Source organism: Hylobates moloch, unplaced genomic scaffold, assembly GCF_009828535.3.
Source record: "Hylobates moloch isolate HMO894 unplaced genomic scaffold, HMol_V3 SCAFFOLD_19, whole genome shotgun sequence".
Taxonomy (NCBI): domain Eukaryota; kingdom Metazoa; phylum Chordata; class Mammalia; order Primates; family Hylobatidae; genus Hylobates; species Hylobates moloch.
Window position 1 is genome coordinate 71,995,078 of NW_026652294.1, and position 17,102 is coordinate 72,012,179.

The 17,102-nt window shown below is 43.7% G+C and overlaps 1 protein-coding gene across 1 annotated transcript in view; it reads left to right on the forward strand.

Moving 5' to 3' along the window:
* GLDC (glycine decarboxylase) overlaps positions 1 to 17,102 on the forward strand; it is a 112,244-nt gene that overhangs the window by 23,189 nt on the left and 71,953 nt on the right. The window contains exons 8-11 of the mRNA XM_032138741.2: positions 9,136 to 9,300; positions 12,823 to 12,900; positions 14,219 to 14,366; positions 14,720 to 14,916. Of these exons, the coding sequence (XP_031994632.2) occupies positions 9,136 to 9,300; positions 12,823 to 12,900; positions 14,219 to 14,366; positions 14,720 to 14,916 (588 nt within the window). The remainder of the gene's footprint in view (positions 1 to 9,135; positions 9,301 to 12,822; positions 12,901 to 14,218; positions 14,367 to 14,719; positions 14,917 to 17,102) is intronic.

Below are 17,102 nucleotides of genomic sequence, written 5' to 3' on the forward strand. Positions count from 1 at the left end.
TAATTAGAGCTCTTTTCTGAGACATCTTCTCTCTGTAACATTTCTCTACACGCCCAGCTAATTTTTGTACTTTTAGTAGAGACGGGGTTTCACCATGTTGGCCAGGCTGGTCTCGAACTCCTGACCTCAGGTGATCCGCCCCCTTCGGCCTCCCAAAGTGCTGGGATTACAGGCGTGAGCCACCATGCCTGGCCCTTCTGTCAGGATTTTTAAGGGGGACAGATAATCGTGTTCCCTTCCCCTCCCACCCCCAAAATTTTTGATTCACAACTGAGTGACAAAAAGACATGGTGTTGGGGATCATAATATCAGCTTTATTGCTAGCACTTTCCAGAGAAAGAGAACATGTGCATTCTGTAGACAGGCTCTTCTAGAAAAGATAAGACAGAGAGGCCTGAGCTATGCATGCTCCGTTACTTATTCCAGCTTCACCTCAACAGTTAGGTAAGTCACTACTACTACTACTTCTTTTTTTTCTTTTCCTGAGACAGAGTCTCACTCTGTCGCCCAGGCTGGAGTGCAGTGGGACGATCTTGGTTCACTGCAACTTCTGCCCTCCGAGTTCAAGTGATTCTCCTGCCTCAAACTCCCGAGTAGCTGGGATTACAGGCGCCTGCCACTGCGCCTGGCTAATTTTTTGCATTTTTAGTAGAGATGGGGTTTCACCATCATGGCCAGGCTGGTCTTAAACTCCTGACCTCGTGATCCACCCACCTCGGCCTCCCAAATGGCTGGGATTACAGGCGTGAGCCACCGTGCCCAGCCAAGTCACTCCTACTTCTAGGTGTGTGTGTGTGTGTGTGTGTGTGTGTCCATCTGTGTCTGTCTCCTGTCCACTCTGGTCCTCACTGATTGTGTGGTGTGTGTGTGTGTGTCTGTCCATCCATGTCTGTGTCTCCTGCCCACTCCAGCCCTCACTGATAGAAGAACACTGAAAGCATTTCTCCTGCATTTGAGAAAATACTTCTAGTCCACTTCCATGCTATTTTGTTGTTTTCCATTGCTGTTTGCTGTATGATGTAAAGAACCAAAAAGGCCGGGCACGGTGGCTCACACCTGTAATCCCAGCACTTTGGGAGGTTGAGGCGGGTGGATCATCTGAGGTTGGGAGTTTGAGACCAGCCTGACCAACACGGAAAAACCCTGTCTCTACTAAAAATACAAAATTAGCTGGGCGTGGTGGTGCATGCCTGTAATCGCAGCTAGTTGGGAGGCTGAGGCAGGAGAATTGCTTGAACCTGGGAGGCGGAAGTTGTGGTGAGCCAAGATTGCAGCATTGCACTCCAGCCTGGACAGTTCAGGAATCTGCCTCTGTTGTTCATTGGGAAATAATGTCTAACTGTGGAGGAGGAAAGGTGGGGACTCCTAGGCTCTTTTTTCCCATCTTTTTGGATTGGTGCCATTTTATACACCGGAAACACTGAGTTGAAATTTTATTTCAAATGATGAATTAGTCTTAAAAGGAAGACATCTTATTTGAAAATATAGGTGTCCACTTTTCATTTCCAGCATGGAAACAAATCAAACATAGATGGAGTATGATGATAATTCCTAGGTGATTTTTACAAAATTAGTTTGTGGAAGAGGTAAGTTTAACTTCTAGCAGGATCATCATGACATGAGGACAGAGTAAGTTGTTGCCTCTGCAATTCAAAGTTTTCCTAGCAAGGGGCACAGATTGGCTTTCAGATTAACATATGTAAAAACCAACTTTACTAAAGGGAATGCAGGCTTCACTAAATGGGAAATCATAAGTTGTTCCAACAGCATCTTTTGAAATACGCAAGTACATGCTCCCAATCAATGAGCGTTAACAACTTGATAAACACTTTGCATCTTTGTCTGCTTTTCCATCATTGCAAATGTAATCCTGGTGCGTGCATGTGCTTTGTCCTAGATGCAATTATTTTTATCTTATCATTATAGGAGTCAGATCTCTCAGCACAATCATTCCTGTATTTCTGTCCCTGTACATAACTCTTGCTCCACTTTATTAATAAGGGGACAGGAAAAGCAAAGAACTAGTTTCTCTGTAGCGTATGTGAATGCATTTGCATTGATGAAGGCTTCTTTTTCATTGTGGTATTGGTAAAAATTTGAATGGTAAACTCCAAGGTTAATTTCAAAGGAAAATGGCCTGTTTCTTTTCCCCCTTAAGAAAAGCCTCAAAAGTACATGAACGGACTGCAGCATTCCATCCGTCTGAATACTGGCCAGCAGCCTTTGCTCTTGGTGGCCGTACAGAATATTCCCCATATTGCTTTCTGGCTGTGGGCGGATGTTAATTTACCATAGGAGCAGCCAGTGTTTTGAGAAGGAGATGATGTTGTCCTGTACTTTTCATTTACTTTTTGGGTGCATTTTAAATACTGTTTCTTTCTATTCTCTGAAAGCTCATCTGAACCAGAGAGTGATGTTACACCCCACTAGCGCTGATAGGGAGGGCTGTACACATGTGGGTGGTAGATTTCACATTATCATCCTTCTGAATGGTTGCCATAGAGATGGAACCAACAAATTCCGGAGACGTGAGGGGAAAATAAATGGAAGACATAGCCTCGAAAGAAAACAAACATTTGGGCTCTTGAAAGAAAATTTACATCAGGTCTAGAATTTATTTTACGGGGTTCACTATTCCAAATTTTCAACTACTGATAACATCAGAACATTTACATTTTCCTTGTAGCTATTTCTGTTTTGTATATTTTTGGCAGCAGGATTAAAATGAGAGAATCTCAGAAGTGTTTGTCTTGCAGACCCCCATGAACCCCTTTCCCAAATTCCAAAAGAAAGTCACAGCCAAAATGATAGAGAACACTAATTATTTTGGGTTAAATATTAATGCCATGTTGAATATATCAAGCATCCTATTTGAGCTGAACTAAATGCCTTCTTGGATGCGCAGATACCTTTTTATATGTTAAAATATATTTAGGAACAAACCAGTTGAGTTAGTCATTTGGAACATAGACATTATAGATCACAGGCACATTTTCTTAATCATTATGTTTTATCTAATTGAGTTAAACTCTTGTAAACATGATGGCAGGCCTTGTGATAGCATTTTTCTCCTGAAATGAGGGTTATTTATTATCTCTCAAATCCGAGGCTCACTGTCCTTTAATAGATCATTGCTAAGAGCATTAATACCTGCTTAATTTCAGTAGTGCCAAAAACCTCTAGACTAATACAAGAAGTTTACATTTAAAAGGAGTGAGATTACATATTTGGCATCTTTGCAAGACAACCATTTTAAAGGTCTCTAACTTTAGCAGTACTAAATAACATTAACCTCACCTTGGACTTTTAAAAGGGTTGAGAGAGAAATATTACATAAGGGATGAAAAAGATGTAACTAATTTGAATAAATAGTTTTTAAGTGGAAATATGTAATAATATCTAAAGAGAATTCTGCAGAAGTCCTTTTAGGAAAGGTCTATCAGCATATGCTTTAAAAACTCTTTTGAAGATGAAAACGAAAAAACTCCAACTTTTCAAGAGCCAGTGGGTCATTGAAAATACTGATCCTGAGCCAGGCATGGTGGCTTGTGCCTGTGGTCCCAGCTCCTTGGGAGGCTGAGGCAGGAAGATCACGTGACTCCAGAAGTTTGAGGCTGTAGTGCCCAATCATTGCACAGGTGAACAGCCACTGCACTCCAGCCTGGGTAGCATAGCACAGGCCAGTATACAAACAACAGAAAAGAAAATCCTGATTAGGCCAGGTGCGGTGGCTCACGTCTGTATCCCAGCACTTCGGGAGGCCAAGGTGGGCAGATCACTTGAGGTCAGGTGTTCGAGACCAGCCTGGCCAACATGGCGAAACCCTAGCTCTACAAAAAATACAAAAGAAATTAGACAGGCATAGTGATGGGCACCTGTAATCTCAGATACTCAGGAGGCTGAAGCAGGAGCATCACTTGAACCCAGGAGGAGGAGACTGCAGTGAGTGGAGATTGCGCCACTGCACTCCAGCCTGGGTGATAGTGAGACTCCGTTTCAAAACAAAAAAAAAAAAAAAAAGAAAAGAAAATACTAGTTATATACTAAGTCTTTTTTTTTTTTTTTTTTTTTAAAGACAGTGTCTCCGTCTGTCACCTGGACTAGCGTACAGTGGTGCTCTAATAGCTCACTGTAAACGGGAACTCCTTGGCTCACGTAATCCTCCTGCCTCAGCCTCCTGAGTAGGTGGGACTTACAGGCCCCTCGCCAGGCTAATTTTTTTTTTTTTTTTAAATTTTTAGTAGAGACAAGGTTTCTCTGTGTTGCCCAGGCTGATCTTGAACTACTTGCCCCAAGAGATTTTCCTCCCAAAGTGCTGACAGGTGTGAGCCACCACACCTGGCCTGTATACTGAGTCTTAAAACATATACAGACACATATAGACAGAAAGCTAGGGATTTTAAAAGTTTTTGAATGTCTTATGAATTCAAAATAACTTACAGATGCTAATTTACAGTTGCTATTATTCACTTGAATAACCTTTGGACAGTACATTAATCTGATTTGAGCATTAAGAAAAATATCTCATATAGGTGATGTTATTTCCATTGAGAGCCAAGAGATAATTGGCTAGAGCGACGTTTAGTTATTTGTCCCAGTTCACAAGTACACTCATGCCCTGTGTAGTGATATTTAGGTCAGTGACAGATTGTATATATGACAGTGGTCCCATAAAATTGTAATTCTGTATTTTTACTGTACCTTTTCTGTATTTAGAAACACAAATACTTAACCATTGTTTTACAATAGCCTATAGTATTCAGTACAGTAACATGCTGTACATGTTGGTAGCCTGGGAGTGATAGGCTGTATCACGTAGCCTAGGTGTGTAGTAGTCTACACCTTCTAAGTACATGTAAGTACACTCTAGGAAGTTCACACAACAATGACTAAATCACCTAATGATGTATTTCTCAGAACATATTTCTGTTAAGCCATGCATGACTGTAGAAACTTAGTTAGATTAAGGCTTGGCACAGTGGCTCACTCCTGTTATCCCAGCAATTTGTGAGGCTCAAGTGGAAGGATCACTTGAGCCCAGGAATTTGAGACCAGCCTGGACAACATAGTGAAACCCTGTCTCTAGAAAAAAAAAGATTGAAATCCAGGGCTTCAGCTGGGCGTGGTGGCTCACACCTGTATTCCCAACGTTTTGGGAGCCTGAGGTGGGTGGGTCGTTGAGCCCAGGAGTTTGAGACCAGCCTGGCCAACATGGTGAAATTCCATCCCTACAAAAACATATAAAAATTAGCTGGGCGTGGTGGTGCATGCCTGTAGTCCCAGCCACTCGGGAGGTTGAGGTGGGAGGATTGCTTGAGCCCAGGAGATGGAGGTGGCAGCGAGCCAAGATCAGGCGACTGCACTCCAGTCTCAATAAAACAAAACAAAAACCAAAACCCAGTGCTTCTTAATACTTAGTAGTTTTGAAGATGCAGGGATATCTGTGAATCACTGTGTTGTTTAAGAGAATGCAGGCAGATATGCTCTTTCTGGAGAGGAACATGGTACTATGCCCTGGGAGCCTTAGGACTAATTATCAGGCTGGGCATGATAATTACACATGACTCACGCCTGTAATCCCAGCATTTTGGGAGGCCAGGGTGGGTGGATCACCTGAGGTCAGGAGTTCGAGACCAGCCTGGCCAACATGGTGAAACCCTATCTCAACTAAAAATACAAAATTTAGCTGGATATGGTGTCATGCACCTGTAATCCCAGCTACTCAGGAGGCTGAGGCAGAAGAATGGCTTGAATCCAACAGGTGGAGGTTGCACTGGGCCGAGATCGTGACACTGCACTCCAGCCTGGGCAACAGAGCAAGACTGTATCTAAAAAAACCCAAAAAACAAGTTATCATATATAATTTGGAATTCTACTTTTAAGAATGTATCCTTAGACAAAGATAAGGATCTTAACTATTATGCTATTTCTAATATTTGAAATCAAAATAATATTAAACTGGAAGGAACTCGTTAAATTAAGATTTACATGAAGAAATTATAACTTAAATAATTTATTTCATAAATTATTTAATACCATAGAGCAGTTAAAATCATGTTTTTGGATAGTATTTAAAGATGTTATGTTAGACATTGTTCATGGAATAATGTTAACTGAAAAAAGTTAAAATACAAAAACTTCTTTTATTTTTAGTAGAGACAGAGTCTTGCTATGTTGCCCAGGCTGGTCTCGAACTCCTGGTGCAAGTGATCCTCCCACCTTGGCCTTCCAAAGTGTTGGTATTACAGATGTGAGCCTCCACGCCTGGCCAGTACTACTTTTAGTATAAACAGATTATGATGTAGAAAAGAGATTGGAAAAAATGCATCTGAATGTTAACTGTAGTTATGTTAAAGTTTGGAAATTGAGTGATTTTATTTTCTCAATAGTTATCTGGGTTTTCCAACTTGTTACAAAGAACATATATAACATAATCATAAAAACAGTGGTAAATGTGTTCCTGACACATAAGAGATGGTTAATGAATGGTAGCTGATTTCTTTAACATTTGGAACACACAATAAAAAGAAAATTTAGTGTTAATCATCTCACCTCCCAGAGAAAACCAGCTTACATTTTGGTTCATCTACTTTTTTTTTTTTTTTTTTTTGAGACAGAGTCTCGCTCTGTCACCCAGGCTGGAGTGCAGTGGCTTGATCTCGGCTCACTGCAAGCTCCGCCTCCCAGGTTCACGCCATTCTCCTGCCTCAGCCTCCTGAGTTGCTGGGACTACAGGCGCCCGCCACCATGCCCGGCTAATTTTTTTTGTATTTTTAGTACAGACGGGGTTTCACCATATTGGCCAGGCTGGTCTCGAACTCCTGAACTCGTGATCCACCCGCCTCAGCCTCCCATTGTGCTGGGATTACTTACAGGCATGAGCCACTGCGCCTGGCCTGATTTTTTTGTAGAGGTGAGGTCTCATATGTTGCCCAGGCTGGTCTCGAATTCCTGGGCTCGAGTGATTGCCCACCTCAGCCTCCCAGAGTGCAAGGGTTACAGGTGTGAGCCACCGTGCCCAGCCTCCATCTACTTTTCTTTCATCTACTTTTCTTTCTTTTTGAAAGCTTTGAAACCAACATCTTCTTATCTTTGACAGGGAGTGTGGTGCAGTACAATATCGAGACTTTGAAATAATTTCCTGAGACTTGTATTGGGGTGTTGGTGTGTGGCTATGTGTATGTGTGTGTGTGTGTGAGAGAGAGAGAGAGAGAGAGAGAAAGAGTGTGTGTGAGAGAGAGAGAAAGAGTGTGTGTGAGAGTGTGTGTTTGTGTGTGTGTGTGTGTGTATACAACAGAATGCAGTTTTGCTTGAACAGACTGGCTTAGCAACTGTAAATTAGTTTGCCAGATTCTAAGTGGGTGGTGAACTGGAATGAATGAGGCACACAATACATGGTGTAGGCAAATAGAAAGGGAAATCTGAACAGAAATGGGGTCATACAAAAGGCATAGACAACAGGCAGGCAGTTGTGATCTCGAATCAGACAAGATCTACACACATGGCTTGACACCGTGAAGACAGATGTGGCACTACTCCAGCCAAGTGCTTAGATTGCTTGGCTAATAAAAACTTTCATTTTACTCGGAATCGTTATTTATCATGTAGAAACACATACACATGCAGGAATACACACGTACAAGCTAGTCCATCTGATAAATAGCAAAGACTTAGTATATCCATAAAGACAGGCACAGGATATACAATAGGAAGAGAGAGAATAATGTTCCAAAGAATTCATCACAGCATAGAAAATAACAGAAAAAACAAGCAGTGTCTGCTAAAAAGGAAATGATAATTAGACAATGTGAATATAATACTATGTATTCATTGAAAATGTTGCTGTAAAAAATATTTGCTGATGTGGGAGATGTTCGTGATGTACTAATTTTTTTTTTTTTTTTGAGGCGGAGTCTTGCTCTGTTGCCCAGGCTGGAGTACAGTGGCATGATCTCAGCTCACTGCAACCTCCACCCCCTGGGTTCAAGCAATTCTCCTGCCTCAGCCTCCTGAGTAGCTGGGACTACAAGGTGCGTGCCACCATGCCTGGTTAATTTTTTGTATTTTTAGTAGAGACGGGTTTCACCCTGTTAGCCAGGATGGTCTCGATCCCCTGACCTCGTGATCTGCCCGCCTTGACCTCCCAAGTAAAATAGGTCAGGTGTGGTAGCTCTCGCCTGTAAGGATGAAGGAACTAAATTGGCTAACTCACATATCCAAAGCCACATTCTTGGCTAATAATTGAAGGAGGTAAAGTTAGAATCCATGTTTACGTTGCCTTCTAAACATTTCCATCCTGGAATTTCAATAGCCATAGAGTTAACTGCCATGGACTCTTAGTAACTGGATAATGAGAATTCTTAAGTAGACCTCTATTAATTTCTTAGCATGTAGAACTTCTCCTGGTTAACATAAAATAAATATCCAGATAAATAAATAAAATGTTTGAGTATTACATGTTAGATTCTTGGATGCTTTCCTATTGTAAAATGTGAATGAGGTCTTTTATCTAGGGGAAAGATAATAGCAAATGAAATTTCTGTTTATAATATTATAGGTAGCCTCAAGTGCAGTCGCTCATGCCTATAATTCCAGCATGTTGGCAGGCCGAGGCAGGTGGATTGCTTGAGCTCAGGAGTTCAAGACCAGCTTGGGCAACATTACAAAACCCTGGCTGTACAAAGAATACAAAAATTAGCCGAGTGTGACGGCATGTGCTTGTTGTCCCAGCCACTTTGGAGACTTAGGCCAGAGGATCTCTTGAGCCTTGTACATTGAGGCTCAGTGAGTTGTGATCATGCTATTGCACTCCAGCCTGGGTGACATAGCGAGACCCTGTCTCAAAAACAAACGAACAAGCGAGACCCTGTCTCAAAAACAAACAAACAAAAAACAAGAAAACCAGAGAGATAGAAAAATAAGTACTGCTTATCCCCAAACAAAGGGTAATATTGTTACCATGATTTAATTCTAAGCTTCTTTACAGAGGCCAAAAAGAAGCTTACTGATGTGTTATGTAATTCTCCTCAAGATAGGCAAATTATTTTCAGGTACTGAATTCTAAAATGATAGCATTTTGTGTGCTTCTCTAAACAGCAGAGTCAGTTTGGACAAGACCTTTTGTTTCCCTTGCAGGATCACCCAGTATACTCCATACCAGCCTGAGGTGTCTCAGGGGAGGCTGGAGAGTTTACTCAACTACCAGACCATGGTGTGTGACATCACAGGGCTGGACATGGCCAATGCATCCCTGCTGGATGAGGGGACTGCAGCCGCAGAGGCGCTGCAGCTGTGCTACAGGTGAGAGGCCTCCCAAAGTGCTGGGATTCCAGGTGTGGGCCACCTCGCCCGGCCTTGTTTTCTTTTTATAGTATATTGTGAATATTACTTTAGTCAGCTTTCTAGAGTATGACTTTTTTAAAGAAACTGAAAAACTCAAGAGGTTCAAAAACCTAGAGGTTGGATATTTCCTCTCAGCGTCCTTCTTGGTGTCTCCACCTGGATTTTGGTTGGGGCTGGGGAAGATCAGACGGGAGGGCTGAGGTTGGCAGGCGAGGGGTGAAGACATCTGCACATTTGGTGAGGGGACTATTTTTGGGAGAAAGGGCAGGGAGCCGGTGCCAGGTCCCCCACTGGGAAGTGCTGGCATGGAGAAGCAGCCAAGCGCAGGCCTGGGGCCTGCGAGGGTGGCTCCAGGGGCCAGCAGGGTTGTTTGGGGGACAGGGTGGGGTCTCTCAAGGCAAGGCAGTGAGGCTAGGGTGGCAAAGTGACCTTAAACAGCTGACTCGGCACCTAGCTTTGGGAGGGCAGAGGGCGGGAGCAGGGGAGAGGGAAGCTCAATTAGGAGTGGACTTTGGATAGATGTGGCTGGGGGTGGAGGTGAGGGTGCTTCAAGGGCAGGTGTGGGTCAGACGTGAGGATCCCCCCATAACACACACACGACTGAGCACCCGGGAGCCTCTCCGTTGTTCCTAACCTTGGCAGCATAGCTGAGTGTAAAGGCGTGAGGGTCTCCGTTTGGTGGGGTTGTAAGAGGGTATCGACAAATGTCCTGGCACTGTGGTCAAGGGTGGATTCTCAGGCCCATAGAGTAGGACTTCTATTATCTCCATGCCACTTGCATGGAAGTGCCATAATTTATTTAATCTCTCATCTATTACACATATAGTTTATTTCCGTCTCTTACTGTTATTAATAGTACTTCATGTGCATCCTTATAATAAATCTTTGTCAAAACTTCTGATTATTTCCTGAAGAGCCATTTCTAGAAGTGGACTTACTGAATCAGGATGGTTCTCCAGTTCTTCGCCTTCCCTCATTTGCCTTGCCAGTAGTTAGGAGTGTACCTTCCTGGTGGAATTCTCATGTAGATGGTCATCTGGTTGGGAAAGATGCACACATGCTTGCTGTGTCTTAGGTTTTGTGCCCCTAGCCCTGAATGCCCATGTAAGCCTCTTTTTTGGCTTATGCAGAGTTGGGGTGGGGAGTGAGCTCCATACTTGGTCAGCAGGTTTAGAGGCCTCTGGTGCATTCCAGACATAGGCCTTTCTGATTCCTGAGCAGCCGTTGGGGGTGGGTTCAGGTTCTCCCTTCTGTCAGGGACACACAGCAACAAAAGAGTGCTGTCCACCCGCCTCTCTGGTTATTATTCTCAGCTTTTCGCTAATTTTCATCTTCCCTCTTTTTTTAAAAATTGCTTTTTATCTTATTTCATTTATTTATTATTTATTTATTTATTTATTTATTTGAGACGGAGTCTTGCTCCGTGGCCCAAGCTGGAGTGCAGTGGCGCAATCTCTGCTCACTGAAAGCTCCGCTTCCTGGGTTCACGCCATTCTCCTGCCTCAGCCTTCCAAGTAGCTGGGACTACAGGCGCCCACCACCGTGCCCAGCTAATTTTTTTTTTTTGTATTTTTAGTAGAGATGGAGTTTCACCGTCGTCTTGATCTCCTGACCTCGTGATCCGCCTGCTTCGGCCTCCCAAATTGCTGGGATTACAGGCGTGAGCGCTGCGCCCGGCCGAGTTAGTTTATTTATTTTAATTTATTTTTTTTTTTTTTTTGAGACAGAGTCTCACTCTGTCGTCCCGGCTGGAGTGCAGTGGCGCTATCTCGGCTCACTGCAAGCTCTGCCTCCTGGATTCACGTCATTCTCCTGCCTCAGCCTCCCGAGTAGCTGTGACTACAGGTGCCTGCCACCACGCCCGGCTAAGGTTTTTTTTTTGTATTTTTAGTAGAGATGGGGTTTCACTGTGTTAACCAGGAGGGTCTCGATCTCCTGACCTTGTGATCTGCCTGCCTTGGCCTCCCAAAGTGCTGGGATTACAGGCTTGAACCACCGCTCCCGGCCCTCAATTATTTTTTTGAGGCAGGGTTTGACTTTGTCACCCAGGCTGGGGTGCACGATCACAGCTCACTGCAGCCTTGACTTCCCCAGTTCAAGTAATCCTCTTGCTTCATCCCCCCAAGCAGCTGGGACTATAGGCCCATGCCACCACCATGCCCAGCTAATTTTTGTATTTTTTATAGAGATAGGGTTTTGCCATGTTGCCCAGGCTGGTCTTGAATTCCTGAGCTCGAGCAATCCACCCACCTCAGCCTCCCAAAGTATAAGGATTACAGGCGTGAGCCACTATGACTGGCCAATTTTATTTTTTTAATACAAAAATTGGCTGGGCATGGTGGCACATGCCGGTAGTCCCAACTATGTGGGGGCGGGGTGCTGAGGTGGAAGGATCACTTGAGCCCGGGAGGTCAAGGTTGCAGTGAGCTGTGATGGCGCCACTGCACTCCAGCCTGGGTGATAGACCAAGACCCTGTTCCCCCCCGACCAAAAATAAAATAAAAATAAATAAATATACTATTTTATTTATTAATTTGTGTATGTATGTATGTATTTATTTATTGATTTAAGACAGAGTCTCGCTCTGTGGCCTAGGCTGGAGTGCAGTGATGCGATCTCGGCTCACTGCAACCTCTGCCTCCCGGCTTCAAGCAATTCTCCTGCCTCAGCCTTCCGAGTAGTGGGATTACAGGCGTGCACCACCATGTCTGGCTAAGTTTTGTAGTTTTAGTAGAGCTGGGGTTTTGCTATGTTGGCCAGGCTGGTCTTGAACTCCTGACCTCAGGTGATCCACGCATCTCGGCCTCCTGTAATGCTGGGTTTACAGGCGTGAGCCACCGCACCTGTCCAGTTTACACTTGTATCTATCTAATCACTGTCCTTTGCTTTATTTTCTTTTTCCTCATGGTATATTTGAAACATTTTGAACCATTTTTAAAAAATTGTTATTGAATAAACAGAGAAATTGAACCATCTTAAGACTGACTTTCTAAACGGGGTTAGAATGGGAACTGGATCTATGAGGAATGCTAATCAGTAAATGCTATTAGTTATTGATGACTCAGTTTTTTTAATTTTTTTTTGAGACAGAGTTTTGCTCTTCTTGCGCAGGATGGAGTGCAGCAGTGGTGCAATCTTGGCTCACTGCAACCTCTGCCTCCCTGGTTCAAGCGATTCTCTGGGCTCAGCCTCCCAAGTAGCCGGGATTACAGGCATGCACCGGCTAATTTTGTATTTTTAGTAGAGACGAGGTTTTATCACGTTGGCCAGGCTGGTCTCGAACTCCTGACCTCAGGTAATCTGCCCGCCTTGGCCTCCCAAAGTGCTGGGATTACAGGCGTGAGCCACCACATCCGGCCTACTCAGTATTTTTTATACCGTGCTTAGACTTACCCTCGGTACTATGTTTGCTTTGCATTCTTAGAAGATAGTCCTATTTATTTAATGTTCATGTTGGAATGTGCTTTTTCTTTTCAACAGACACAACAAGAGGAGGAAATTTTTTGTTGACCCCCGTTGCCACCCACAGACAATAGCTGTTGTCCGGACTCGAGCCAAGTAATTAATTTTATTCTTGTTTTAAACTCAGTATAATGTCATGTTCATCTCTGCTGTTTCTTTCTCTTTCTCACTTCCAAACTGATTGGAGGTGAATCTGAAACAGGGTTTTTTGCTGTTTAAATTGGGGTTGATGAGTTTTGCTGAGTTTTGCCTTATCTCTCACTTTCTCCTGGGGATCTCTCTGGTAAGTAAACTGTGTCAGAATTGAGTGGAGAAATACACAGTTGCCATTGCTTTATAGTAAGTTGTTGTGTTTTGTTTTCTTCTTCTTCTTTTTTTTTTTTTTGAGACGGAGTCGCGCTCTGTTGCCCAGGCTGGAGTGCAGCTGCGCGATCTCGGCTCACTGCAAGCTCCGCCTCCCGCGTTCACGCCATTCTCCTGCCTCAGCCTCCCGAGTACCTGGGACTACAGGTGCCCGCCATCACACCTGGCTAATTTTTTTTGTATTTTTAGTAGAGACAGAGTTTCACCCTGTTAGCCAGGATGGTCTTGATGTCCTGACCTCATGATCCGCCCACCTCGGCCTCCCAAAGTGCTGGGATTACAGGCTTGAGCCACTGCGCCCGGACGGTTTTGTTTTCTTTTTGTAGAAAGAATAAAAATATTGTTTTGATCAGGTTTTGGAACGTTTGAAAAGCAGAGAAAAATGGGACTCACATACAACTTAAGATTTTGTGTGTATTCCTTGCAAACGTAGTTTACAGAGGATGCGCAGAGTCCCTAGGTGAGATGCGATGTAGTTTAAAGTGTAATACTTTTTTTTCGTGCTGTAATCAGGTAAAACAATCCTCACAACAACCACTATTTGTAGATATTTGCTTTCCCTTTGTAAAAGTTGAGCATTCTTCCTCCTACCCATACCACCATCCCTTCAGAGGGGGGGGTTTCTGACATCTAATTGTCATTAGTTTCTTGAATCTAAGGAAATTCTTCCTCTTTGTCTTACTTATGGTTTTCCATTCACTTAAGAGTGATCCCAGGTGAAAGAGGTGATGGCTGTCTTGTTGCAAATATTGGCTCATTAGCCCTAGGAAGCAATGCTCCTGGGCCTCTCTCAGGAGTGGATTGTGACAGCAAAGGGCAAAGGGGAGTCATAGGATAGAAGAGAGGAACAGAAGCAGAGCTGTTGGATGCATTTGAGTTGCTGTGACGCAGTTGCCACTGAAGTGCCTGGTGTGGGATGGGATGTGGGCAGGGGTGGGAGGCCACTGTGGGAGGGCACAGAAAATGTATGCTGTCTTACTGAAAAAGAAATGTTAATTAATTTCCCTTATAAACCAAAAGCACGATTGTTCTTTGTTGTCGATCTTTCCAGATATACTGGAGTCCTCATTGAGCTGAAGTTACCCTGTGAAATGGACTTCAGTGGAAAAGATGTCAGTGGAGCATTGTTCCAGTACCCAGACACGGAGGGGAAGGTGGAAGACTTTACGGAACTCGTGGAGAGAGCGCATCAGAGTGGGGTAGGCATACCTTTCTTGTGGGGGTCCGTGGAGGTGTATCCCAACTTGTATCTGTCTACCTATCTCTCTCTCTGTCTTTTCATGTGCCTTAATTTCTTTACCATTATCACATGGAATGGTAAAACTCTCCTTCCTGCCTCCTTGCTGCTACTTTTTTCTGTTCCCGGATTCCTGGCACATGGTGGGCACTCAGTATGTATTTACTGAATGAATGAATGAATGAAAGAGCAATGGAGTTTACAGGATGTGAACACACTCTGCTCGTCTTCCTGTAGTTAAGATAATTTGCTACTCTGCCGCTACTCTCAGGGAAAGGTAGCAACCTTGTTCCTTTTCTCTCATTTCCTTTCTAGAGCCTGGCCTGCTGTGCTACTGACCTTTTAGCTTTGTGCATCTTGAGGCCACCTGGAGAATTTGGGGTAGACATCGCCCTGGGCAGCTCACAGAGATTTGGAGTGCCACTGGGCTATGGGGGACCCCACGCAGCATTTTTTGCTGTCCGAGAAAGCTTGGTGAGAATGATGCCCGGAAGAATGGTGGGAGTAACAAGGTAAAGGGGCTCATGTTTCTCTACTTTTATTGTGATTATGATTTCCCTGATTTCTTCTGATCATAAATGTTGATTTCTATCTGAATTCAACTGGGCCATGTTGAGTCAGTTAAGGAAATGCACAACATAGATTCAGAAGAACAATTCTGTTTGGGAGATGAGCTAGTACTTCTCAAATACTATAAATTTGTAAATTTTTGAAAAATTTTGTGTATAATTTACAATATATCGAAGTCATATAATGCATGTAATTGTTGAAGCCTTGATGGAACAATTGATGGAAGCCTTGAAAGACTAAATATTTTAGGCATGTTTTGTGTCTGGACAGTGTCGTTCTCAAAAGCATTATGCCACATGGCTCTGTAAAGACAAATGCACTGAAAGACTACAAAGCACACACCGAGTTTGCTCTGCGTTCCTTCCTAGAGGCTTCCGCCACGTGGCCATTTGAGTAATTTCCAAATTTCCAAATGTACTTTCCTGATTGCTTCTCACTGGTGAAACTTCTCAGATTAAAAAGGTAGATGTTTGGAAGTACTCTTAGTTCCTTAAAAAAAAAAAAAAAAAAAAAGAAAAGAAAAAAAGGGCTGGGTGCGGTGGCTCAGACCTGTAATCCCAGCATTCTGGGAGGCTGAGTCAGGCAGATCACAAGGTCGGGAGTCCCAGACCAGCCTGGCCAATATGGCGAAACCCTGTCTTTACTAAAAATACAAAAATTAGCTGGGCGTGGTGGCGGGTGCCTGTAGTCCCAGCTACTCGGGAGGCTGAGGCAGGAGAATCACTTGAACCACCACCGCCGTGGTTCAAGTGAGGCCACAGCGCGCCGCCGCCCCCCAGTTTGGGCAACAAAGCGAGACTCCCTCACAAAAAAAAAAAAGGAAAAAAAAGGAGCAAGGGACCTAGATGCATTCCAGGATTATTACTGGGGAAATTTAGAAAAAAAAATTATCTTTTTGACCTTTGATAAAAGCTGGACTTTAACATGAGTGAGTAGGCTGAATTAGTGAATGATGTGATGATAATGTGAAGTGTGTTTTTTTAAAATTTTATTTATTTATTTATTTATTTTGAGACCAAATCTCACTCCGTCACCCAGCCTGGAGTTCAGTGGTGTAAACATGGCCACTGTGTCCAACTAATTTTTGAAATTTTTTGTAAAAACAGGGTTTCACCATATTGCTCAGGCTGGTCTTAGGGCTCAAGATCCGCCCACCCCAGCCTCCCAAAATGCTGGGATTACCAGGTGTAAGCCACCATGCCTGGCCCCTGTATACTTTAAATCATCTTATAACACCTAATGTTATGCAATAGTTGTTACACTGTATTGTTTTTAAAAATTTGTGTGATTTTTTTTTTTTTTTTTGAGACGGAGTCTCACTCTGTCACCCAGGCTGGAGTGCAGTGGTACGATCTTGGCTCACTGCAACCTCCGCCTCCCAGGTTCAAGTGGTTCTCGAGCCTCAGCCTCCCAAGTAACTGGGATTACAGGTGCCTGTCACCATGTCTGGCTAATTTTTGTATTTTTATTTTTAGTAGAGACGGGGTTTCACCATGTTGGCGAGGCTGGTCTCAAACTCTGGACCTCAAGTGATCCGCCCACCTTGGCCCCCCAAAGTGCTGGGATTATAGACATGAGCCACCATGCCCGGCTTGTAAAATTTGTGTGATTTTTAATTGTTGTGTTATTTTTTATTTTTTAGAATGTTTTCAGTCCGTGATTGGTGGAATCTGTGGTGCAGAATCCACAGAGAGCCAACTCTTTTAGATTTTGTCAGATATTTCCACTTTTCCTGTGTCTCCTGAGAAGTTCAGAGTGAAGCTTAATCCTCCTAGTCACCATTATTATATTTGTCTGGGAAATTCCTGCAAAATTTTCTTTCAAAATTCCTAAACTTATTGTATATATCTTGGTGTCTCAGAGTACAGTCTAAAAATCAGTAATCCTGCTGGGCGCAGTGGCTCATGCCTGTAATCCCAGCACTTTGGGAGGCCAAGGCTGGCGGATCACCTGAGGCCAGGAGTTCAAGACCAGCCTGGCCAACGTGGTGGAACCCCGTCTCTACTAAAAATACAAAAATTAGTTAGGCGTTGTGTCAGGAGGCTGATGCAGGAGAATCGCTTGAAACTGGAAGGCAGAGGTTGCAGTGAGCCGAGATCGTGCCACTGCACTCCAGCCTGGGCGAAAG